Consider the following 23893-nt stretch of genomic DNA (forward strand, 5'->3'; position numbering starts at 1 on the left):
TTTTGTACCTCAATTTCATACCGTTCGTTCTCTATTAATTTAATAATATATTTTTCTGTATTTTGTATTGTATCCGTTGGCAAGCGTATATATGGTTATCAAATAAAAGTGAAATTTAAACGTGATTTCTCAAGTTAAATAACGTTTCGATTAAAAGTGGCCTTAATACAAATTAATACTTATGGTAGTATTAAAGAAGAGAAACACTGCACATTTAATATTGGATTGTTGACAAACTGCACGGATTACAATTATTTAGCACAAGAGGTTAATTTATGCATGATTTAATTGATGCGTAATATTCATTGGGACACAAAGGATTTGAGTCTATAAGTGCAGCTGACAGTTTCCACATGCTAACCTGAGCGAAAGCTTAATCATTGCATTGCTTTGATTATATCTGCTAACCTGAAGTAAAATTAATGTAGATCGTGAGGACCCGGCAAAGAAGTGAGTTTATGTATTAACGTTTGGTATACTGTTAAACAGAGCACATATGTTATTCATACTATATCATTATTTACTAGATCGAATAAAAATTATTTACTTATTATCTATACGATTCCGACTCACGTATCTATCGGACTGCTAACCTGAGAATCCAAATATTATTATGCACCTTACCGTGTATTGATGTATCAAGTTAAAGTCTTAAATATATTTGCATTGCTGATTTTGTGAATATTAAGCATGGATATTTAGTAGTTTTATTTAACACAATTTTGTATGATGAGTAATTGATAATTGACTAATGAATATATGCGTCGAAGAAAAGCAATATTATATGGCCAAATTGAAGACTAGAGTCTACAGCATTTTGTAATACAGCATCTTAAATGATATGTAGTCAGAGACAGAGTTGTATCATTCATCTATAGTCCAATGGAACGAAGTCAACTTAAATGATGATCCTAATGTCATATCTCAATCATCTTCAAAGCTACCTTGGTCTTGCTGTGAATGTGGATGCTACAGATTATTATATCTGAACTGTGTTGACTTGCTCCAATATTTTGTTCGTGCTATTTTAAATAATTTTTGTATAAGATGTTTTAGGTGTTGCAGTTTTGTGGTTTATGTTATGTTATGTAAGAATTGCTTTTTCCTCAATGCACAAATCACAATAAATCAATAATAAATCAACTATTCATTTGTAATTTATAATTTTGTATAATTGTCGTAAGCATGACACTTCAATTTAACATTTTTTTGATAACTTTTACTCAGTTGATTGTAAAAGTTGTAGCTATGGTGCTTGAAGTTAGACAATCGTTAAAGCAGAAGCAAAATTGAGAATTTATCTATTGACGTTTATACTCAAAACACTCAAGGTGTTCCATTTAATGCCAATCTCACTCTTCAGCATTTTTCTTCGATAAATTAAATTGTAAAGTTTATATAAGTGTGAGGTTGTATTATGTATTGAAATATTACCAAGATTAATATTTTGTTGAGAATTATTAAGCATTACCTACATCAGCTTTATTGGTTTGCAGTGATTTGGAGTGATGGTATTGGCACGTTATACTAGGTTATACATGTTTGTACATTGTTATACAAGTTTGTACATGTATATACATGGTTATACATGGTTGTCACAAACGTCACTAATCTGTCAATGACGTAATTTTCCAGGCGTTCTTGTTTCTTGTCAGCCATTTTGTCAGCATATTAAATTGTTGAATGTAAAATGTGCAGTCAATTTTAATGAGCATGGTAAACATCTCGCTTTATAAAGTCGCATTAAAAGTTACGTTGAGCTTCATAGTCATCGTAAATTTTGCCAATGAAGGACTGTGAATATACTTTTCCTAATTTTTATTATTACGCATAGCAACGCCGATTGTTACCAGTAAAAGCAAGCACTCATGTCTTAACGCGTTGAAGAATCTGTCAAAATCTAAACATGACCTGAAACTTCAGCTGTCGTCGATGGGAAAACTGAACAACGTTAAAAGAGGTAAACTCTAATGGCAGTATTTTATTCATTTTATTATTTTCATTGTAAACTAACTCCTATGTAGAAACACAAAAATTCAAAATTTACAAATTCGTTTACAACACAGACTATCGAAGCTATCATTATTTAACAATATTAAAATACAAGAAGTGAGGACAGTCTTTGATAGTCACATAGTCCGGCATCTCTATCAGAAATTGACATTGCTGGTACTTTTATAGATGGTGATCTTATTGACTCATAGCTTCAGAGGTGAAAAGTGTGCAAGGCACTTCTTAACAAAAATATTCATACTATAAACTATGCAAGTTTTTGTGCAAATAATTTATCCCTAAAGTCATGCTGACATAGATAACAGAGCTAGACATATAGCTGCTTACTCCGTTATTGTCATGGCGACAGTGGTGATTCTTCGTTAGCATCATGGCCGCTAGCGTTTGTATTGCTTATTCGTATCCACAATTTATGGAAACAGTACTTAATTCTTGGTGCAAAAACCAACACAATAAGAACAAAAGGAAGGCATGCCAAAAACCAACTTTCTAGCTCTTTGATCATTTCAATCTCGCTTTGAATGACAAGGCTTGCATTGTGGTACATTACTTCCACAAGACTTAGACTCGATAAAATCACAATAATGCTTAAAGCGATCATATCAAGCTTGTTTACGGTGTTGTTCTTATATGGTTGAACAAAAACATGCATCCACAGAAACAATGCTGATGCAATAATGAACATGAAGGCCTGCATGAAATATGATTTAATAAAAATGAAGAAAATGACAAGAATTAGTCGTCGAGAAATCAGGACAGTCTCCCAGTTTTCACGTAAATGTTCCACGATAGTGGCATGGACGAATTGCCGCGATTTGTATGGATATTGAAGGATATAATTGATCTTATCTCTATAAGCATCATTGTCGTTTGGCAACTGTTCCCAGTTCATCACATTTTTCCAATAAAGAAGGGTTTTAAAAGCCCATATGAGCATTGCAAGTAAAGGAAAGAAGCAAGCGCAAATGAACTCTCTGTGAGTGATTCTTTTTTGACGCAGTAGTATTGAACCGAGTAAAAGAGCGACGGGATAAAGAATAGTGATCGCGAAAAAATATATCCACAGTAACACTTGCCATTGAGTGTAACATTTGATAGAACCACTAATAAAAAGCACCTTTTCATTGCCAATATTGACACAATCCAAAAGTTGCCCAATCATTTGTGTTTGAGCAATGTAAGACAAAAGACTGACGTGAACAGTCATGCCTACCAAACGAACAGGGAAGGATCGCGATTTGAAGTTAGGTAAATCATCAATTTGAATACCCCGACATCTCTTTACGAAACGATACACACAATATGATAGTAATATAAAGATGAACAACCAGAAAGCAACGCTGTTCTTCAAAACAACCTTCCTCACCGGCGTGAGATTTTTGCCTGCGCATGCCCAGAAGTTTGAGAACTGAAAATTGATCAATGGTGTCAGGAAGTCTAAGATATTGTTTGTTATGGAAGAAGTTTCGACAACAGAATTAAGACGGATAAGAAATACAACCTGATAGAAGTAGTAAAAGACTTTCAAAAAACCTCCCGTGTTGTTGTAATCATCGCTTTCTTGAATACCACCGTACGGTTGTCGGGGTAAAACAACTTCTATTGCTTCGCGAGAGTCTCGAGAATCATTTTCTGTTTCGCTATTTGTTTCTTCGTCATGATGTCGATCGTTAGGTCTGTACTCGCAAGCATCACTGACATTGTCACTGCTATCACTCCATAGAAACCATTTGGTAAGAAACGTTATCACCTGTAAAAAAGATACACTACATCATAAGTAAAAACATCGATGACTGAGTAAATGAATAAAAAATCATAATTTAATTAGGCAATCTTATTTGTCTACCAATAGTTTTTTTACACATATTGCAATCTGCTTGCCTTGTGGACATTGCCTATGGAATATAACAATCTAACTAACAAAATTCCATATCTTCAGCTTATTATTTAAACGTTAGAAATCTCTGTTTACTGATGTTGAAATATTATAAGTGCTATTTATCAATATTATATCATAGCATCATTTTGACTTTCGGAAAGATCTTTACATTGACTGAGTTATTCAGGCTTCAGGCTCTTTGCATCCTCTTCGCTCCCTTGTTGCGTTCTATTCTCCATCTGATGCTTGCGTTATCTTATAATCTTGCAATTTTCTTCCTGCTTGTCTAACACTACTGCTTTTACAAATAACACTTTACCTGAAACTATTTTGCAGTTTAAGTAGGTCAATAATGAACGCCATGATTGAATATTTTTCATAAAAAGAGGCTTAATTTATTCCCATGTATAAAGTTTTTGCATGGTGCTTAAGGAAAGAAGTGTGATGTTTAGTGAAACTTTACCTCTTGATAAAAGCAAAGCAAAAAGAAGATGGTGAAGAGATTAGCGAGAGGCCATAACCACCAAGCTCCATTGCAAATCTCATTACGATGACATTTTGTTGAGCTCATTGTTTCCGTGTAACCTTGAGAACAATGACTGCATAATGTTCCTGTTCTATATTCACGACAGACATCATAACTCAAGCAAGGTTCACGATGACAACAATAACCTTTGGGGCAAGGCAGCATTTCAACCTTTTCACCGACCACTCTTCCCCAAAAATTTGCTTTGGCTCGGATTGTACCGTTACACGATGCTCCGTTCGGACATGGGTGACATTTCGCGTCTTTCTTCGTTCCGTTGGTAATATACCATCCACGTGACATTGTGTAAAACATGTCCTGACAAGGTTTACACACGAAAGAAAATCTGTGATAAGTTTGGAGGTCTTCTCCCTTATACGATTTCTTCATTTCAATTTTGTACGTGTAAAGCGTTTCTTCGTAGCTGTATCCTTTTGGACAGTGAAATTCACTGATGCTGTTCATCTTTAAAACCGAGGGATTACCATCGTAGAAAAATATAGGCTTGCCCATGTTGTTTGAAGCAACATCGAATTTATTTTTCCTTTTGAATGCACATTCGGCCTTGTCAATGAATATAATACTCCCTTCAATGCGACTCCATAAAGACGGTCTGTTTTTAAATGTCGAGTTGTCAAAATTTATTGTCGACGGTTTTTCCCCTACATTCCCGAAGTAAATGGTACCTCCAGCTTTGGATGCCGCATTATTTTCAAATCTTGAGACTTTGATGTTGAATCGGCCTCCCGATGCATGTAATGCTCCCCCGCTCACGGATGCCTCGTTCTCTACGAATTCACACTTATCAAATTGGACACTCTTGTTTTTCCAGTCGGAGAACCACACCGCCCCACCGCTGACAGCTTTATTTTTGATAAAAGTGGAGTCTCTAATCAAGAGAATATGCGGTTTGGTCGTTAGCCAGTTCGATAAATTAAACCACATAGCCGCGCCAGTGCCATTTTCAACTGTATTATTTGTGAAATTCGTGTTAAATACGTTGATGTTGATAGAAGCGGAGTACTTCGCTCTTTTCTTTGGTTTTTTGAACCATTTCTGACAGGCAGTGATGTTTATCATGGAGTTTTTTCTCCCGAAATGATTCAGGAAGTGCGACTTGAATATATTCACAATATTTTTTTTCAAAGCTGTGACGATATGAAGAGGTGAAGTTTCAACCGTGTCATCGGTTTTTTGTGTTTTATGGATCAACCGACTGCTCATGTCAAAAAGTGCGTTTTTTAGAGTCAGTCTCAATATCCAGCTTTGGTCTGTCGATCTTACGTTTATATATTTGCCATAAAACTTCGTCGCTGTTAGTTTGAGAACGGTTTGGTTACAACCTGCCATTTCAATAGCATTTCCCGATTCACCAATTATTTGTACTTTGTCCATCGTCAGGTAACACAACTGAGAATTTCTCCAATAAACATCGATATTGTTTTTATGAAGATTTACATTTTCAAGAAACAAATACACTTTGTATGTAGGCACCGAAAATGAGAATGCAATGTTTGAATTTGTGATTTTCATTTTTACAATTATTACGCTGTTTAGTTTTTTCAGATTCTTCCTTATTCCCACCTTCAGAAAATCCAAACCGTTGCAATCTATAAGGGGGGCATTGTGATGACCAGTCAATTTAAGGGGCTTGGTTAGAACAATTGGGCATTCTTTATAAGGTTTCTTCGTTGCCAGGATTTTTATAACATCATTTTCTTTCGCAATCTTAACTGCTTCTACTATGGATGGACATGGTTGATCTTCTTCACCACAACCTTTCGCATCAGTATATGCAGTGTTTGACACGTATATATTTTTTGTTTCCAATCCTAAAGCATAAATTGAAACGTCATACCGCGAAAGGACCACGGGTACTTTAGGTTACATTATATGAAATGCATTCTATGACTGTAACAGAAAGGACACACTATGTAAATTTGTGCATGTGCTCAGTCGCTGTTTTTTCACAAAGAATACACTTTATGTTATTAGACACATTCTTTTCATCCTTACATCTCATTTTTAACTGCTATCATGACTAAAGGGTAGCGTAAAGCACAGTTGACAGTCTATCTGTCGTATTAAGCACAAAGATGATCGATACTTCCTATAATTAACCCTCTGTTTCTCGAGTTCCTTTCAGTAAAGTTTTGCATCTCGAGCTAAGATGAGTCGTTAACGACAGCAAAGCGCAAGACTGTAACTGATGCAAAGCCATAAAATGATACTCACCCGACAGGAATATCGTGAAAACACAAAATACGGCGAATATTAAGGAAGTTGAAGTCATCTCTGATCATCTATTGGATCTAAAAGAATTCACAAGTACGCCTCGTTTACGATTCGGCACTCCTACGTGCACTGCGGGAAATCTATATAAAATTATCCTATGTTTACCTCGAGTTGCTAAGTTCTATTATTTTACAATGATACTCAACAAGCGTTTACTCGATTCTATTCTAAATGCAAGTGTTTGTCATTTTATGGATGTTTTCTTTTGTTTGTGTAACGCATCGTCTGGTTGAATGTTACGGGTGTGTATTGACACACTTTAGCTACAAAAATATCGTCTTGCCTTTGTCACATGGCGGACTTAAGCGTACTTAACAAAATGCTTTTGAGTGGGGAAATGTTATGTCAAGTTATTGTTGATCTTTCAATAATAATAAACGATAAAACATTTCTAGCGTTTCCATAGCTTATATACGAGTAAATGGCAACGAGCTTCAGCATGTGCTCGTTTCAACATTTTACTTCGTCTTAATTAAGTATGGTGGATTGCCCGCGAACACGTCTCAGGCAGGTGTTGTTTTTGTTTTATGAAGTAAAACCTAAACCTAAAGCTACGTACTTTATTTGCAAATTTTTAGAATAAAAACTTCTAAAAATTTTCTGAGGATTTTGTTTCGTTGATGTTATGGCATGTTCGACTTGAAATGAATATTTTGATTAGCAAGTGGCGACATTATTTAAAACAATTCTTTTCTTGTACTGAATAGATCAATATAGCAGAGTCTTTATAGCAACAACTTGCTTCTATGTTTGTATCGCCCATCCTTAGCATTTGTGAGACGAAAATTTGCTCAACGCTAATTAGTCGCTAATGTATTCTTCTCTTTTATGAAACTTCAAACTTTAGCGAAGAACACGCAAGAAAAACCAATCAATCATAGCGCCTGTAGGAAATTAAAACATCGAATACTTACGAGGAAAGTGTTCTCCTAGAAATCCAAAGCTTCTGCGTTGACGTATTGTTAATTACAAATAGTATAATTCCAGGAGAATAGTTTCTTCGAAGAACTTGTGCTCGCAGTTCTTGGAAGAGGATCATGTGTTGTAATTCAATTCCTTTTGCTTACTATACACAGAATTCGACTTCGCAATTGAATTCGTGTGGACAGAAATACTTTAGAACGGTTTTACAGTTAAGTATGCAGTTTCAAATGTATCCAAATTCGTGTGGACTTGGCTTAATGGATTTATTTATCATTAAATACTTAGCATTCTTCTCTATTTCACCCACTGATCTGAAAATAGACTGGATATAGCTTCTATAGTTAGCAAAAGTGAAGCCTAATTATATATGCAAAATTCACTTCCTGGTGCCACAAGAGATACAAATTACTATAGAAATGTATGGCGGATAACTTTTATATACAAGGATTTTCGAATATTTAAGGCCTTTCGTGACCTTTTACTGGTGTGAAACATCTGTCATTGATAAAACAAGTTATGTTAATCAATTTGACATCAAAATGATACCGATTTCTGAAAAATATCGGCGTTCGTGTTAAATTGAAAATTGCTCGTGCAAGAATCGAATTTGCGCCATCGTTGCAAAGGCAGGATAATTCACAGCTCATTTTTCAAGTTCAGAGGCAGTTATGATCTAGAATGAGTTTCGATGCTTAAAAAATTCATTTTGTACTTTTCTTTTATCATTCTTTAATATCTAGACATTGTTGCATGTAACTTTTGCCGTGACTTCATTAGCTGGGTACTGTTGTTGTAGGAACAAGACAAATTTACTAAGTTTTCTTCCTCACTTTATTCTTATTGTTTCGCAAACATTGCAGATTGTTTCGCAGATTATTTCACAAAGTTTTATGTACCTCTCAATTTCATACCGTTCGTTCTCTATTAATTTAATAATATATTTCTCTTTGTTTTGTGTTGTACCCGTTGGTATGCGTATATATGGTTATCAAATAAAAGTGAAATTTGAACGTAATTTCTCAAGTTAAATAACGTTTCGATGAAAAGTGGCCTTAATACGAATTAATACTTATGGTAGTATTAAAGAAGAGAAACACTGCACATTTAATATTATTACACAACCTACCGTGTATTGATGTATCAAGTTAAATATATTTGTATTGCTGATTTTGTGAATAATAAGCATTTCCAGGTTTTGTTGATGGTGCTCAAATATGTTAACAGTAATGACTTGTGCGAAATTCAAAAATCAGACTAGGATTGCAATGTAAAGATTATTTCTCATATCCATTTTATTATTGCCTTGAATTTTCGTTTGTTGAAATAACCAACTAAACTTTTGAACTTAAACATTTGCTTGAATAATCCGATTAAAAAATAGATAGTTTTGAGATTACAGGTTTACAGATAATTCTAATATATTCTAGTAAAATATGACATGTATCGTTTTTATATAAGATACGAAATTAAAGAGTAAATATAAAACAACCATCCTAATCTTATGCAGTTTATTTTCTCAATTTTAAACATCAACTGATTCACATATTCTTGTGAACATAATTGTCAACAAATTTTCTAAAAAATGTACATTGAAAAATGGCGCATACATATTTGCACTGTACTTAAACTTCTTGTGGATACCAACGTGTCCCGAAGCGTTTGGGACAAGTGTTCTTCCTCTTTCGTGATTTTGCCAACTTTTTTCCTCCTTTGTGCCAGGCAATGGCGTAGGTGTTGTTGTCCAAGAAAAAGGTCGCAGTTCTTCTCCTTTCTTTGCCAAGGAAAAGTTTTTCGAATTTTTATTGGTTCACATGTGCACGTGACTTCTTTGCCGATGACCTCCATCATTATTCTATGCCCAGTAGAAACTCGACTAAGCTTGTATCGCTTGGTGACTCGCACTTCAAGTTGTAAATTTCCATTGTTTCCTTTTGTAATTTCTTCGACTCTGCCACGTATTGCTATTGAATTATGATATATAAGTATCATGTACTTATCTCCTCTTTAGGATCACTTTATTTTTGTGGAAATTTTGTAGGTGAAGGACTTTCTTTATTATATCTTTGTTATCATCGAATGAAACCGAAACTTTGTTACAGTAAGTCGTATTCAGTGTCGCCAGCACGTTTTTTTGAAAGGGAGACGCAAAATTCCCCAAATTTGCTCTTATATATTATAATTACTTATTTTTCTTGTTTTACAAATAAAAACAAAGGTCTTCCTCCCTCCTCACTCCTCCCTGCTGGCACCACTCACCACTGATTGTAAGCGCTGACCATGCATATTAACCGAAAAAATATTCAAAAACGTCAATGTCCGAAGCTTAGAGAGCTAATACCTGTAACATTTGAAGAATTTCGTTTTTTACACAATTCTATTTCCTTCTTGTTAAATAATTTCCAACACTACTTAGAACCTGTTGTATTGATTTTCAACAACTATACAAGGTCGTTTTGTATGTATGTGAAAGACAGTTACACTGTTCAATTGCCTGGGAACATCACCCGTTATAGGAGTCAAATAAGTAATAAATATTAGTCACAACACAAGTTTCCTAGCACAACACAGTTTTTCAAACAATACTGTGTCTCACGTATAACCCGAAAAGACTTTAATTGCTCTTGCACACCTTTTTTGAAGAATCCTTTTATGAATTACTCACCAAAATCGTTAAGACATAACTTCTTCATGACGCTTTTGTTGTCACATTTCTTATTACATACTTGGTGAGGCTCTGCCAGGCTTGGTTTTTCAGTCCTCACCGAGTCTTGAGCTAAAAGATAGATCATACAGCTGAGGACTATGGTTTTCATCTCCATGTTCAATGAACTGTGTTGATAAAGACTAGTCTGTGACGAAGGTCGAAAGCAATACGAGAATAGACTGCTTTCAACAATTCGTGCTTTATGTAAGTTCCTTTCCTTCCGTTACATTATGTTATGACAAATAGGGGAAGCAATTCAAAAAAACATGACTTCTCTGATTAGTACGGTGTTTCTTATACTTTGCGAATTCCGTTTTTATCAGCAATAAATCACACAAGCAAATAAAAGCGCACCATAATTGATCGAACAATATTAAATGTGAGGTTATTATAGGTTGTTATAGTAAGGTGAATATACTTTTTTCCTAATTTTTATTGTTACGCATAGCAACGCCGATTGTTACCAGTAAAAGCAAGCATACAAGTCTTAACGCGTTGAAGAATCTGTCAAAATCTAAACATGACCTGAAACTTCAGCTGTCGTCGATGGGAAAAATGAACAACGTTAAAAGAGGTAAACTCTAATGGCAGTATTTTATTCATTTCATTATTTTCATTGTAAACTAACTCCTAAGTAGAAACACAAAAATTCAAAATTATTCAAAATTATCGAAGCTATCATTATTTAACAATATTGAAATACAAGAAGTGAGGACAGTCTTTGATAGTCACATAATCCGGCATTTCTATCAGAAATTGACATTCCTGGTACTTTTATAGATAGTGATCTTATTGACTCATAGCTTCAGAGGTGAAAAGTGCACAAAGCACTTCTTAACAAAAATATTCATACTATAAACTATGCAAGTTTTTGTGCAACTATTTTATCCCAAAAGTCGTGCGGACATAGATAACAGAGAGAAACATATAGCTGCTTACTCCGTTATTGTCATGGTGACAGTGGTGATCCTTCGTTGGCTACTTGGCCGCTAACAATTATTGTATTGTTTGCTTTTTCAATATTTTTCTTCTTGCGCTTGGAAATCCCCCACTTAAGGAAACAGTACTTAAAGCGTGGCGCAAAAACCAACACAATAAGAACGAAAGGAAGGCATGCCAAGAACCAACTTTCTAGCTTTTTTATCATTTCAATCTCGCTTTGAATGACAAGGCTTGCATTGTGGTACATTACTTCCACAAGACTTAGACTGGATAAAATCACTATAATGCTTAAAGCGATCATATCAAGCTTGTTTACGGTGTTGTTCTTATATGGTTGAACAAAAACATGCATCCACAGAAACAATGTTGATGCAATAATGAACCAGAAGGCCTGCATGAAATATGATTTAGTAAAAATGAAGAAAAGGACAAGAATTAGTCGTCGAGAAATCAGGACAGTCTCCCAGTTTTCACGTAAATGTTCCACGATAGTGGCATGGACGAATTGCCGCGATTTGTATGGATATTGCAGGATGTAATTGATCTTATCTCTATAAGGGTCATTTTCGTTTGGCAACTGTTCCCAGTTCATCACCTTTCTCCAATGAAGATAGGATTTATAAGCCCATATGAGCATTACAAGTAAAGGAACGAAACAAGCGCAAATGAACTCTCTGTGAGTGATTCTTTTTTGACGCAGTAGTATTGAACCGAGTAAAAGGGCGACCGGATAAAGAATGGTGATCGCGAAAAAATATATCCACAGTAACACTTGCCATGGAGTGTAACATTTGATAGAACCACTAATATAGAGCACCTTTTCATTGCCAATATTGACACAATCCAAAAGTTGCCCAATCAATTGTGTTTGAGCAATGTAAGACAAAAGACTGACGTGAACAGTCATGCCTACCAAACGAACAGGGAAGGATCGCGATTTGAAGTTAGGTAAATCATCAATTTGAATACCCCGACATCCCTTTACGAAACGATACACACAATATGATAGTAATATAAAGATGAACAACCAGAAGGCAACGCTGTTCTTCAAAACAACCTTCCTCACCGGCGTGAGATTTCTGCCTGCGCATGCCCAGAAGTTTGAGAACTGAAAATTGATCAATGGCATCAGGAAGTCTAAGATATTGTTTGTTATGGAAGAAGTTTCGACAACAGAATTAAGACGGATAAGAAATACAACCTGATAGAAGTAGTAAAAAACTTTCAAAAAACCTCCCGTGTTGTTGTAATCATCGCTTTCTTGAATACCACCGTACGGTTGTCGGGGTAAAACAACTTCTATTGCTTCGCGAGAGCTTCTAGAATCATTTTCTGTTTCGCTTTTTGTTTCGTCAAGATTTCGTTCGTTAGGTCTGTACTCGCAAGCATCACTGCCAATAACACTGCTATCACTCCATAGTAACCATTTGGTAAGAAACGTTATCACCTGTAAAAAAGATACACTACATCATAAGTAAAAACATCGATGACTGAGTAAATGAATAAAAAATCAGAATCAAATTAGGCAATCCACCAATAGTTTTTTACACATATTGCAATCTGCTTGCCTTGTGGACCTTGTCTATGGAATATAACAATCTAACTAACAAAATTCGAACATCTTCAGCTTATTATTTAAAGGTTAGAAATCTCTGTTTACTGATGTTGAAATATTACAAGTGCTATTTATCAATATTATATCATAGCATCATTTTGACTTTCAAAAAGTCTTTACATTGACTGAGTTATTCAGGCTTCAGGCTCTTTGCATCTTCTTCGCTCCCTTGTTGCGTTCTATTCTCCCTCTGATGCTAGCGTTATCTTAAAATCTTGCAACTTTCTTCCTGCTTGTCTAACACTACTGCTTTTACAAATAACACTTTACCTGAAACTATTTTGCAGTTTAAGTAGGTCAATAGTGAACGCCATGATTGAATATTTTTCATAGAAAAGAGGCTTAATTTATTCCCATGTATAAAGTTTTTGCATGGTGCTTAAGGGAAAGAAGTGTGATGTTTAGTGAAACTTTACCTCTTGATAAAAGCAAAGCAAAAAGAAGATGATGCCAAGGTTAGCAAGAGGCCAAAACCACCAAGCTCCATTGCAAATCTCATTACGATGACATTTTGTTGAGCTCATTGTTTCCGTGTAACCTTGAGAACAATGACTGCATAATGTTCCTGTTCTATATTCACGACAGACATCATAACTCAAGCAAGGTTCACGATCACAACAATAACCTTTGGGGCAAGGCAGCATTTCAACCTTTTCACCGACCACTCTTCCCCAAAAATTTGCTTTGGCTCGGATTGTACCGTTACACGATGCTCCGTCCGGACATGGGTGACATTTCGCGTCTTTCTTCGTTCCCTTGGTAATATACCGTCCACGTGACATTGTGTAAAACATGTCTTGACAAGGTTTACATACGAAAGAAAATCTGTGATAAGTTTGGAGGTCTTCTCCCTTATACGGTTTCTTCATTTCAATTTTGTACGTGTAAAGCGTTTCTTCGTAGCTGTATCCTTTTGGACAGTGAAATTCACTGATGCTGTTCATCTTTAAAACCGAGGGATTACCATCGTAAAAAAATATAGGCTTGCCCATGTTGTTTGAAGCAATATCGAATTTAACTTTCCTTTTGAATGTTGATTCGGCCTTGTCAATGTATATAATACCCCCTTCAATGGGATTCCATGAAGACGGTCTGTTTTTAAATGTCGAGTTGTCAAAATTTATTGTCGACGGTTTTTCCCCTACATTCCCGAAGAAAATGGTACCTCCAGCTTTGGATGCCGCATTATTTTCAAATCTTGAGACTTTGATGTTGAATCGGCCTCCCGATGCATGTAATGCTCCCCCGCTCACGGATGCCTCGTTCTCTACGAATTCACACTTATCAAATTGGACACTCTTGTTTTTCCAGTCGGAGAACCACACCGCCCCACCGCTGACAGCTTTATTTTTGATAAAAGTGGAGTCTCTAATCAAGAGAATATGCGGTTTTGTCGTTAGCCAGTTCGATAAATTAAACCACATAGCCGCGCCAGTGCCATTTTCAACTGTATTATTTGTGAAGTTCGTGTTAAATACGTTGATGTTGATAGAAGCGGGGTACTTTGCTCTTTTCTCTCGTTTTTTGAACCATTTCTGACAAGAAGTGATGTTTATCATGGAGTTTTTTCTCCCGAAATGATTCAGGAAGTGCGACTGGAATATATTCACAATATTTTTTTTCAAAGCTGTGACGATATGAAGAGGTGAAGTTTCAACCGTGTCATCGGTTTTTTGTGTTTTATGGATCAACCGACTGCTCATGTCAAAAAGTGCGTTTTTTAGAGTCAGTCTCAATATCCAGCTTTGGTCTGTCGATCTTACGTTTATATATTTGCCATAAAACTTCGTCGCTGTCAGTTTGAGAACGGTTTGGTTACAACCTGCCATTTCAATAGCATTTCCCGATTCACCAATTATTTTTACTTTGTCCATCGTCAGGTAACACAACTGAGAATTTCTCCAATAAACATCGATATTGTTTTTATGAAGATTTACATTTTCAAGAAACAAATACACTTTGTATGTAGGCACCGAAAATGAGAATGCAATGTTTGAATTTGTGATTTTCATATTTGCAATTTTTACGTTGTTTAGTTTTGTCAGACTCTTCGTTATTTTCACCTTCAGAAAATCCAAGCCGTTGCAATCTATAAGGGGGGCATTGTGATGACCAGTCAACTTCAGGGGCTTGGTTAGAACAATTGGGCATTCTTTATAAGGTTTCTTCGTTGCCAAGATTTTTATAACATCATTTTCTTTCGCAATCTTAACTGCTTCTATTATTGATGGACATGGTTGATCTTCTTCCCCACAACCTTTCGCATCAGTATATGCAGTGTTTGACACGTGTATATTTTTTGTTTCCAATCCTAAAGCATAAATTGAAACGTCATTCCGCGAAAGGACCACGGGGACTTCAGGATACATTATATGATATGCATTCAATGACTGTAACAGAAGGGATACACTATGTAAATTTGTGCATGTGCTCAGTCGTTGTTTTTTCACAAAGAATACACTTTATGTTATTAGACACATTCTTTTCATCCTTACATCTCATGTTTAACTGCTATCATGACTAAAGGGTAGCGTAAAGCACAGTTGACAGTCTATCTGTCGTATTAAGCACAAAGATGATCAATACTTCCTATAATTAACCACCCCCCTGTTTCTCGAGTTCCTTTCAGTACAGTTTTGCATCTCGCGCTAAGATGAGTCGTTAACGACAGCAAAGCGCAAGACTGTAACTGATGCAAAGCCATAGAATGATACTCACCCGACAAGAATATCGTGAAAACACAAAATACGCCGAATATTAAAGAAGTTGAAGTCATCCCTGATCATCTATTGCATCTAAAAGAAATCACAAGTACGCCTCGTTTACGATTCGTGCACTGCGGGAAATCTATATAAAATTATCCTATGTTTACCTCGAGTTGCTGAGTTTTATTATTTTACAATGATAGTCAACAAGCGTTTACTCGATTCTATTCTAAATGCAAGTGTTTGTCATTTTATGGTTGTTTTCTTTTGTTTGTGTAACGCATCGTCTGGTTGAATGTTACGGGTGTGTATTGTCACACTTCAGCTACAAAAATATCGTCTTGCCTTTGTCACATGGCAGACTTTAGCGTATTTAACAAATTGCTTTTGAGTGGGGAAATGGTCTGTCAAGTTATTGTTATCTTTCAATAATAATAAACGATGAAACATTTCTAGCGTTTCCATAGCTTATATACGAGTAAATAGCAACGCGCTTCAGCATGTGTTCGTTTCAATATTTTACATCGTCTTAATTAAGTATGGTGGATTGCCCCGCGAACACGTCTCAGGCATGTGTTGTTTTTGTTTTGTGAAGTAAAACCTAAACCTAAAGCTACGTACTTTATTTGCAAATTTTTAGACAAAAAACACATATAGCTAAGAGCCATTCATCATACAAAGAAATTTGCATGGCCAAACATATATTGTGTAACAGTTGTAATATTTAGTATTGAAACAGCATATTTCTAGTGGGCCTATTTATTAAAGTATTGTGCAATACTGATTTTAGAGGTCCAATCGTCGTTTTGAAAGTTTTTGATTATTCATAGGGGTTTGAAAGCAATTTTCTGAGGATTTTGTTTCGTTGATGTTATGGCATGTTCGACTTGAAATGAATATTTTGATTAGCAAGTGGCGACATTATTTAAAACAATTCTTTTCTTGTACTGAATAGATTAATATAGCAGAGTCTTTATAGCAACAACTTGCTTCTATGTTTGTATCGCCCATCCTTAGCATTTGTGGGACGAAAATTTGCTCAACGCTAATTAGTCGCTAATGTATACCTCTCTTTTTTGAAACTTCAAACTTTAGCGAAGAACACGCAAGAAAAACCAATCAATCATAATTCAAATCATAGCGCCTGTCGGAAATTAAAACATCGAATACTTACGAGGAAAGTTTTCTCCTAGAAATCCAAAGCTTCTGCGTTGCCGTTATGTTAATTACAAATAGTATAATTCAAGTAGAATAGCTTCTTCGAAGAACATGTGCTCGCAGTTCTTGGAAAAGGATCACGTGTTGTAATTCAATTCCTTTAGTCATGTTTACGATATACACAGAATTCGATGTCGCAATTGAATTCGATGTCGCAATTGAATTCGTGTGGACGGAAATACTTTCGTACGGTTTTTAGCAAATATTTTCGAAGGTTTTGAAATTTTTTATCATCTATAATTCTGCATCATAATCGTACAAGGCATTTTTATCTTTGTACAGAACAAATTCAACAAAAGATGTAATTGGAGACGCAGATTGTTTCACAAAGTTTTTTGTACCTCTCAATTTCATACCGTTCGTTCTCTATTAATTTAATAATATATTTCTCTTTGTTTTGTGTTGTACCCGTTGGTATGCGTATATATGGTTATCATTTAAAAGTGAAATTTGAACGTAATTTCTCAAGTTAAATAACGTTTCGATGAAAAGTGACCTTAATACGAATTAATACTTATGGTAGTATTAAAGAAGAGAAACACTGCACATTTAATATTATCACACAACCTACCGTGTATTGATGTATCAAGTTAAATATATTTGTATTGCTGATTTTGTGAATATTAAGCATTTCCAGGCTTTGTTGATGGTGCTCAAATATGTTAACAGTAATGACTTGCGTGAAATTCAAAAATCAGACTAGGATTGCAATGTAAAGATTATTTCTCATATCCATTTTATTATTGCCTTGAATTTTCGTTTGTTGAAATAACCAACTAAACTTTTGAGCTTAAACATTTGCTTGAATAATCCGATTAAAAAATAGATAATTTTGAGATTACAGGTTTACAGATAATTCTAATATATTCTAGTAAAATATGACATGTATCGTTTTTATATAAGATACGAAATTAAAGAGTAAATATAAAACAACCATCCTAATCTTATGCAGTTTATTTTCTCAATTTTAAACATCAACTGATTCACATATTCCTGTGAACATAATTGGCAACAAATTTTCTAAAAAATGTACATTGAAAAATGGCGCATACATATTTGCACTGTACTTAAACTTCTTGTGGATACCAACGTGTGCCGAAGCGTTTGGGACAAGTGTCTTTCCTCTTTCGTAATTTTGCCAACTTTTTTCCTCCTTTGTGCCAGGCAATGGCGTAGGTGTTGTTGTCCAAGAAAAAGGTCGCAGTTCTTCTCCTTTCTTTGCCAAGGAAAAGATAAGTTTTTCGAATTTTTATTGGTTCACATGTGCACGTGACTTCTTTGCCGATGACCTCCATCATTATTCTATGCCCGATAGAAACTCGACTAAGCTTGTATCGCTTGGTGACTCGCACTTTAAGTTGTAAATTTCCATTGTTTCCTTTTGTAATTTTTTCGACTCTGCCACGTATTGCTATAGAATTATGGATATATAAGTATCATGTACTTATCTCCTCTTTAGGATCACTTTATTTTTGTGGAAATTTTGTAGGTGAAGGACTTTCTTTATTATATCTTTGTTATCATCGAATGAAACCGAAACTTTGTTACAGTAAGTCGTATTCAGTGTCGCCAGCAAGTTTTTTTGAAAGGGAGAAGCAAAATTCCCCAAATTTGCTCTTATATATTATAATTACTTATTTTTCTTGTTTTACAAATAAAAACAAAGGTCTTCCTCTCCTCACTCCTCCCTGCTGGCACCACTCACCACTCATTGTAACCGCTGACCATGCATATTAACCGAAAAAATATTCAAAAACGTCAATGTCCGAAGCTTAGAGAGCTAATACCTGTAACATTTGAAGAATTTCGTTTTTTACACAATTCTATTTCCTTCTTGTTAAATAATTTCCAACACTACTTAGAACCTGTTGTATTGATTTTCAACAACTATACAAGGCCGTTTTGTATGTATGTGAAAGACAGTTACACTGTTCAATTGCCTGGGAACAAACATCACCCGTTATAGGAGTCAAGTAAGTAATAAATATTAGTCACAACACAAGTTTCCTAGCACAACACAGTTTGTCAAACAATACTGTGTCTTATGTATAACCCGAAAAGACTTTAATTGGTCTTGCACATCTTTTTTGAAGTATCCTTTAATGAATTACTCACCAAAATCGTTAAGACATAACTTCTTCATGACGCTTCTTTTGTCACATTTCTTATTACATACTTGGTGAGGCTCTGCCAGGCTTGGTTTTTCAGTCCTCACCGAGTCTTGAGCTAAAAGATAAATCATACAGCTGAGGACTATGGTTTTCATCTCCATGTTCAATGAACTGTGTTGATAAAGACTAGTCTGTGACGAAGGTCGAAAGCAATACGAGAATAGACTGCTTTCTACAATTCGTGCTTTATTTAAGTTCCTTTCCTTCCGTTACATTATGTTATGACAAATAGAGGAAGCAATTCAAAAAAACATGACTTCTCTGATTAGTACGGTGTTTCTTATACTTTGCGAATTCCGTTTTTATCAGCAATAAATCAGACAAGCGAATAAAACCGCACCATAATTGATCGAACAATATTAAATGTAAGGTTATTGTGTCGTGTTTGTAACGAACCACATGATTTGGTGTGCCGACTTGGGAAATTTATAATCTGTTTTAATCTGCCAATGGTACAGACACAGCTGGATACATTTTTTTTTAACATTTGATTAAGTCGTTTGGAATTAGTTTCCAGAATCATTTCTGAATTTTTATCTGTTTTCAGAATTGAGCTATTTCAGGAATTGGCTTTTGCATTTGAGTCTCCATCATATAAGACGCGAGTACTTTTTAAGTTGAAGTTTTTTAAGGCCGTCGAAGGGTGTAATTGGTCTATTTTTGGATTGCAATAAGTTTTATAATATCTATTGCCAATGTCGTGTTTTTCATGTCGTTGACTTTAGTTTAAAAGAGAACATTGAGAAAGCTATATTTTTCTTAAAACAATATAGTAATTTTGATTAAATACTACAAACATAACGTGCAGTTGTACAGTCATTCAATTTTGCCATCGGCGCAGTATGTCTGAAGAAAACACACAATGGAGATGTTCAATTCATCATACATAGAAAATCAGTTTATTTTAGTGATATCTTTAAACGTGTTGTGCATTTTTTGTGTTACCTTGTAAGACCTATTAAGTTGACCAATTCATGACCAAAGATATCAAAGGTTTCGGTTTTAAAACAACCCCAATCAAACATTTTTTACATTACAAATGTTGTTTTTGCCATGTAATGCACATGTATGTATGTATGACATATGTTTTGAAAAAGATTCATTTCAATGAGTGGGATTTTGTCAGTTAGTTATGAAACCCTATCCAGTTTTATCAAACCACTGCTTTTGATCATTCATAAAATGGCCACGATTAAGAATAATTCATTGTGTTTTGGTTAGATTACAAAACAGATAAAGTGTGGTTTCATAATATTCCACTAAATGAAACATTTGTGAATGAATCTCTCAAGATTTATAACGATCAGATATGCATAAAGGACATATAGGAACTCTTGAATCATGGCACATGACTACTTGTTTTTGATTCACTAACAATAAACTACCATTAGTTTATTTTTGCATGGTGTCATATTTTTTGTTTTGGAAATATTGATGTATATATGACGAAGAAAATCAGTGACTTCTTCATTGCATGATAAGATAAAATAGATATTGTGTTGATAATATATCTGTGTTGCCCAGATTAATCACAACTTATACGATGAAGTGTAAAACTTGTAAAGTGAATGAGCAAAATGTGACATTGAACATATTGTGAAGAACAAGCACTTTTTCATACTCAAATATGTAGCTAGCACATGCAAGTTGTAAGAATCGTGATAGCCTGCTTCCACTTACATCCCTTCTCACAACTTCTTTTCAAGATCAACTCAAACATTGCTATAGGTTTTCTTTTGTTTGATGGCAACATGAACTCCATTTTAATCTTTAACATTGCCAAAGCAGTTTTTCGACGTGTACATGGGAATCGTATTCTGAACGCTAAATAAAGAAAAAATTTGCTTGACAAAATCATTATGATGAAACTGTACACCAGGATAAATTGACTACAGTAAAATGAAAGTAAGTGCGACGACTGTACATTGAGATATTGCTTAAAATGCATGCATGGTCTGTGGGATTCTTCACTTACATGATGTTTTCTTAGTGACGAGACCGTTTCGTTTGATTGTCGTTGTTGGCTGTCCCATAACAGTTTTGTCACTTGAGGACAGATTAATTTTGTAGTAGAGCTATAACGAACAATATATTTTCGAGCTTAACTGTTTACTCTTTCGGTTTTTTTGACGTTTTACTGTGTTGGATACTTGTACATTGAAATGCATGATGCTGGAAAAAATATTGTCGGTGCATATGTGTCCAGGTAAATTTTATATTCTCTATATGCAAGCGTACTCTGTTGTTCTTGTATATATAGAATATGGTTGTTTTTGTCCACTCAAAAGAATACATAAAATACAATTTTTGTTCTATACTAAGTACTAGCTTTTCAATATCACTTACTTTTTGTTTCGATTGAAATTTTAACTCCAAATGGTTAATACTTGACTTGATCGGGTACATCACAGTCGTTGCTTTATTTTTGACAAAGTTGTCGATGACACCTTGTCGGATGATGTAGAAATCACGAAAGTCAAAGTCTGTTTTAGAAAAGCAGTGAAAAATATGCGATAAAACGAGATGTTTGCGTGTGGGTGAAATTTGGAAGATGGCAAAAGCAAGCATCGCTGTTTTGCTTTTGCTGTAAGATCATTAGCCATCATGGTTCCATTATGTTACTTGTAATGAACAGATTATAAAACGTTGAAGATAATGTACATAATATTTTGCGATCTATAACACTGGAAATAAATATTTAATGCGCAAAAACGGTATCATGATATATATTTAGACGCAATTTCAAAGGTTTGCTCTTTGACGTCTTCATTGTCTGAAAATTTGGATTAGATTAAAAAAAATCAACTTTCAGCGATTGCTTTTACAAATAAACGATCTAGATTTGTGGAGATTAGTAGGCAAGTCTTGATAATAACAATTTATAGTGATGGGACGAGTTTCCATCGACGTTTAACGCCTGCGTGGAAAAGAAACAATGCTTTGTTTAAGGTTTGACTCCACAAGATGTACTTCTTGTCGTGATTGATTCATCCTAAGTTATGTCTATATTTCACTTTGAAATGACAAAATCTTGGCAAAACTCAAAGAGTTAAGGGGATGTCGAGACTGATGACATTCAATGAAAAAAGATCTGTCGGAATCCTTATGCTTTCGAAGGATATTAAATGATTGTTGTTTTTACGTTTTAAAACAACTTGAACTTAACACAAATTTAGAATTCAGTAACTTTTACCTTAAGCTTACCTGAAAGAAATCTTTTGAGCTCTCGTCTCGTTATGTACACGTCTAAGTAATTTATTCCAGCACATGTTCCGCTCCATATTGTCGACACAAAAAGACATGGTATAATAAATATTGCTGTCCCTTTGGCCATCTTCTTGTTAACATTCACTTGCTTGTTTGTTTGTTCGACTCTGTTTAGAACAGTAATGAGTCACCATAACAAATAAAGATAACTTTTGAGTTTTGTTCCAGTCAAAGAAGTAAATAATATCTTCCTTTGACAACCTACTGTGTTCTTTGTAGACCATGTAGCGAACAAAATTAGTTAGCGATAAATTGTTTAATTGTTTTCTTACCTTATCCGAGCACAACACGAATAACCTTTTTATTTTAATGAACAAAAGCCGTGGATGTGTTTAATTAATTGTTTTCACCGCATAGAAATCGGCAGTAATGATCTTGCAAATTTGTGTAGTACTATGGAATCATAATTTCCTTTGAACTGCAGAAATGTCTTGTTTTAGTTTTGTTAAACTTGTGGATGAAAACATTTACTTTGATTTTATTTTATATAGACAAACCAAGTGAAGTTTTTTGTCACGAACGACTTACCCTGATGTTATGATGTATTCTCCAATCAAAAGGTTTGTAGAATAAATCAATCTTAACGGAAAGGTGATCCTTTTATAGGCATTGTCAAATTCAGATGAATTGAACTGCCTCTGAATAGGACAGACGTATATGTGAAATTTACGCTCACAACTTTGAGGTTTGTTCACATGTGTTTGTGTTTAGTGATTCACTTGTTCATAGTTTAATATCTATTCTTTCCCATTCCATGTTATATGTTCCTTTTTTCAATGATAAGTTAGTACTATTGCTTCTCAGTAAATTCATCGGTTAATGATTAGACGAAATAACCAAAGTGTAGAATAAGATAAAAAGACACGGAAAATTGACGAAGGTTCCAGGCTTTTCTTCACATAAGTCCGGGTTTTTTGAAGGCCATTACCTGTCGGCATAACATAGTTGGTTTTTGAAGTAATTAATATCACGATTATTGTTAAAAATTGCCAACTAACGATCATAATTCACGCCTTTTCCTGCGCCGACAAGGCTCAAACACAAGTCGGTTTACTTTATGGCAACGGATGTGAATTGTCGCTGGTTTGAGTCTTGGACGAGGTTGACTCAACTGCATAAAAGAGACGGTCATGTTGTCGCGGATATCATGCAATGCGAGTATAAACGTCTGCTGTTATTGTCATCGGATATTAACTGACAAACAATGTAAAATAATAAAGTTAATTTGTCAAAAGTGCACCGCCATTTAGGTTTGGCTTTGATATCGCAGCAAGTGTGCTAAAGAAAAATATGAAGGAGAACGTCCTAGATTTCATCCTTCATAACATTCGTATGATGTGTACTAATGTTTCATATATCTCCAGTTTCCTTATTCTGGAGAGAATAACTGTTGAAAATGAACATAGCTTCTGGACAATATTATATGCTTTTATCAGATATACTTTCAACATCTACTCGTAAGATGTAGCATGGTCAGTGCGCTGCAAAATGTTAATTGTATTTGAATACGAAAACTGGACATTAGTCAAATGTTTCTCGACGAATCTACATCATTGCACTCGGAGTCGTTAAAACCTACAATATTGTTTGTTTAAATAAGTCGAATCTAAATGGAGTTTGATGACAGTCGTGTG

At 34.8% G+C, this 23893-nt stretch overlaps 4 protein-coding genes across 5 annotated transcripts; all 4 read right to left on the reverse strand.

The window, feature by feature from the left end:
- Nucleotides 1-1951: 1951 nt before the first annotated feature.
- LOC124438109 lies at nt 1952-17021 on the reverse strand. 2 transcript variants are annotated; one of them, XM_046988099.1, is made up of 4 exons: nt 16778-17021; nt 6654-6730; nt 4356-6250; nt 1952-3763 (listed from the first exon to the last, which is right to left on the reverse strand). In XM_046988099.1, exons 2-4 carry the CDS (start codon nt 6709-6711, stop codon nt 2351-2353), a joined length of 3366 nt encoding a protein of 1121 aa, XP_046844055.1. In that variant the 5' UTR covers nt 6712-6730; nt 16778-17021; the 3' UTR covers nt 1952-2350. The 2 variants fall into 2 exon arrangements, with proteins under 2 accessions (XP_046844055.1, XP_046844054.1); XM_046988098.1 differs by lacking the exon at nt 16778-17021 and adding an exon at nt 7628-7939.
- Nucleotides 9160-10667, reverse strand: LOC124439322. Its single transcript, XM_046989547.1, has 3 exons — nt 10300-10667; nt 9260-9598; nt 9160-9212 (listed from the first exon to the last, which is right to left on the reverse strand). Exons 1-3 carry the CDS (start codon nt 10454-10456, stop codon nt 9160-9162), a joined length of 549 nt encoding a protein of 182 aa, XP_046845503.1. The 5' UTR covers nt 10457-10667.
- LOC124438108 lies at nt 10907-16319 on the reverse strand. The gene is made up of 3 exons (XM_046988097.1): nt 15617-16319; nt 13315-15209; nt 10907-12730 (listed from the first exon to the last, which is right to left on the reverse strand). The coding sequence occupies exons 1-3, from the start codon at nt 15672-15674 to the stop codon at nt 11291-11293; spliced, it is 3393 nt and encodes a 1130-aa protein (XP_046844053.1). The 5' UTR covers nt 15675-16319; the 3' UTR covers nt 10907-11290.
- A 505-nt stretch (nt 17022-17526) lies between the features above and the next one.
- Nucleotides 17527-22499, reverse strand: LOC124438112. Its single transcript, XM_046988101.1, has 6 exons — nt 22197-22499; nt 21339-21475; nt 20968-21067; nt 20673-20816; nt 18937-19047; nt 17527-18232 (listed from the first exon to the last, which is right to left on the reverse strand). The coding sequence occupies exons 1-6, from the start codon at nt 22324-22326 to the stop codon at nt 17889-17891; spliced, it is 966 nt and encodes a 321-aa protein (XP_046844057.1). The 5' UTR covers nt 22327-22499; the 3' UTR covers nt 17527-17888.
- Between the last annotated feature and the right edge of the window lie 1394 nt (nt 22500-23893).

Source organism: Xenia sp. Carnegie-2017, unplaced genomic scaffold (assembly GCF_021976095.1).
Source record: "Xenia sp. Carnegie-2017 unplaced genomic scaffold, XeniaSp_v1 HiC_scaffold_19, whole genome shotgun sequence".
Taxonomy (NCBI): Eukaryota; Metazoa; Cnidaria; class Anthozoa; order Malacalcyonacea; family Xeniidae; genus Xenia; species Xenia sp. Carnegie-2017.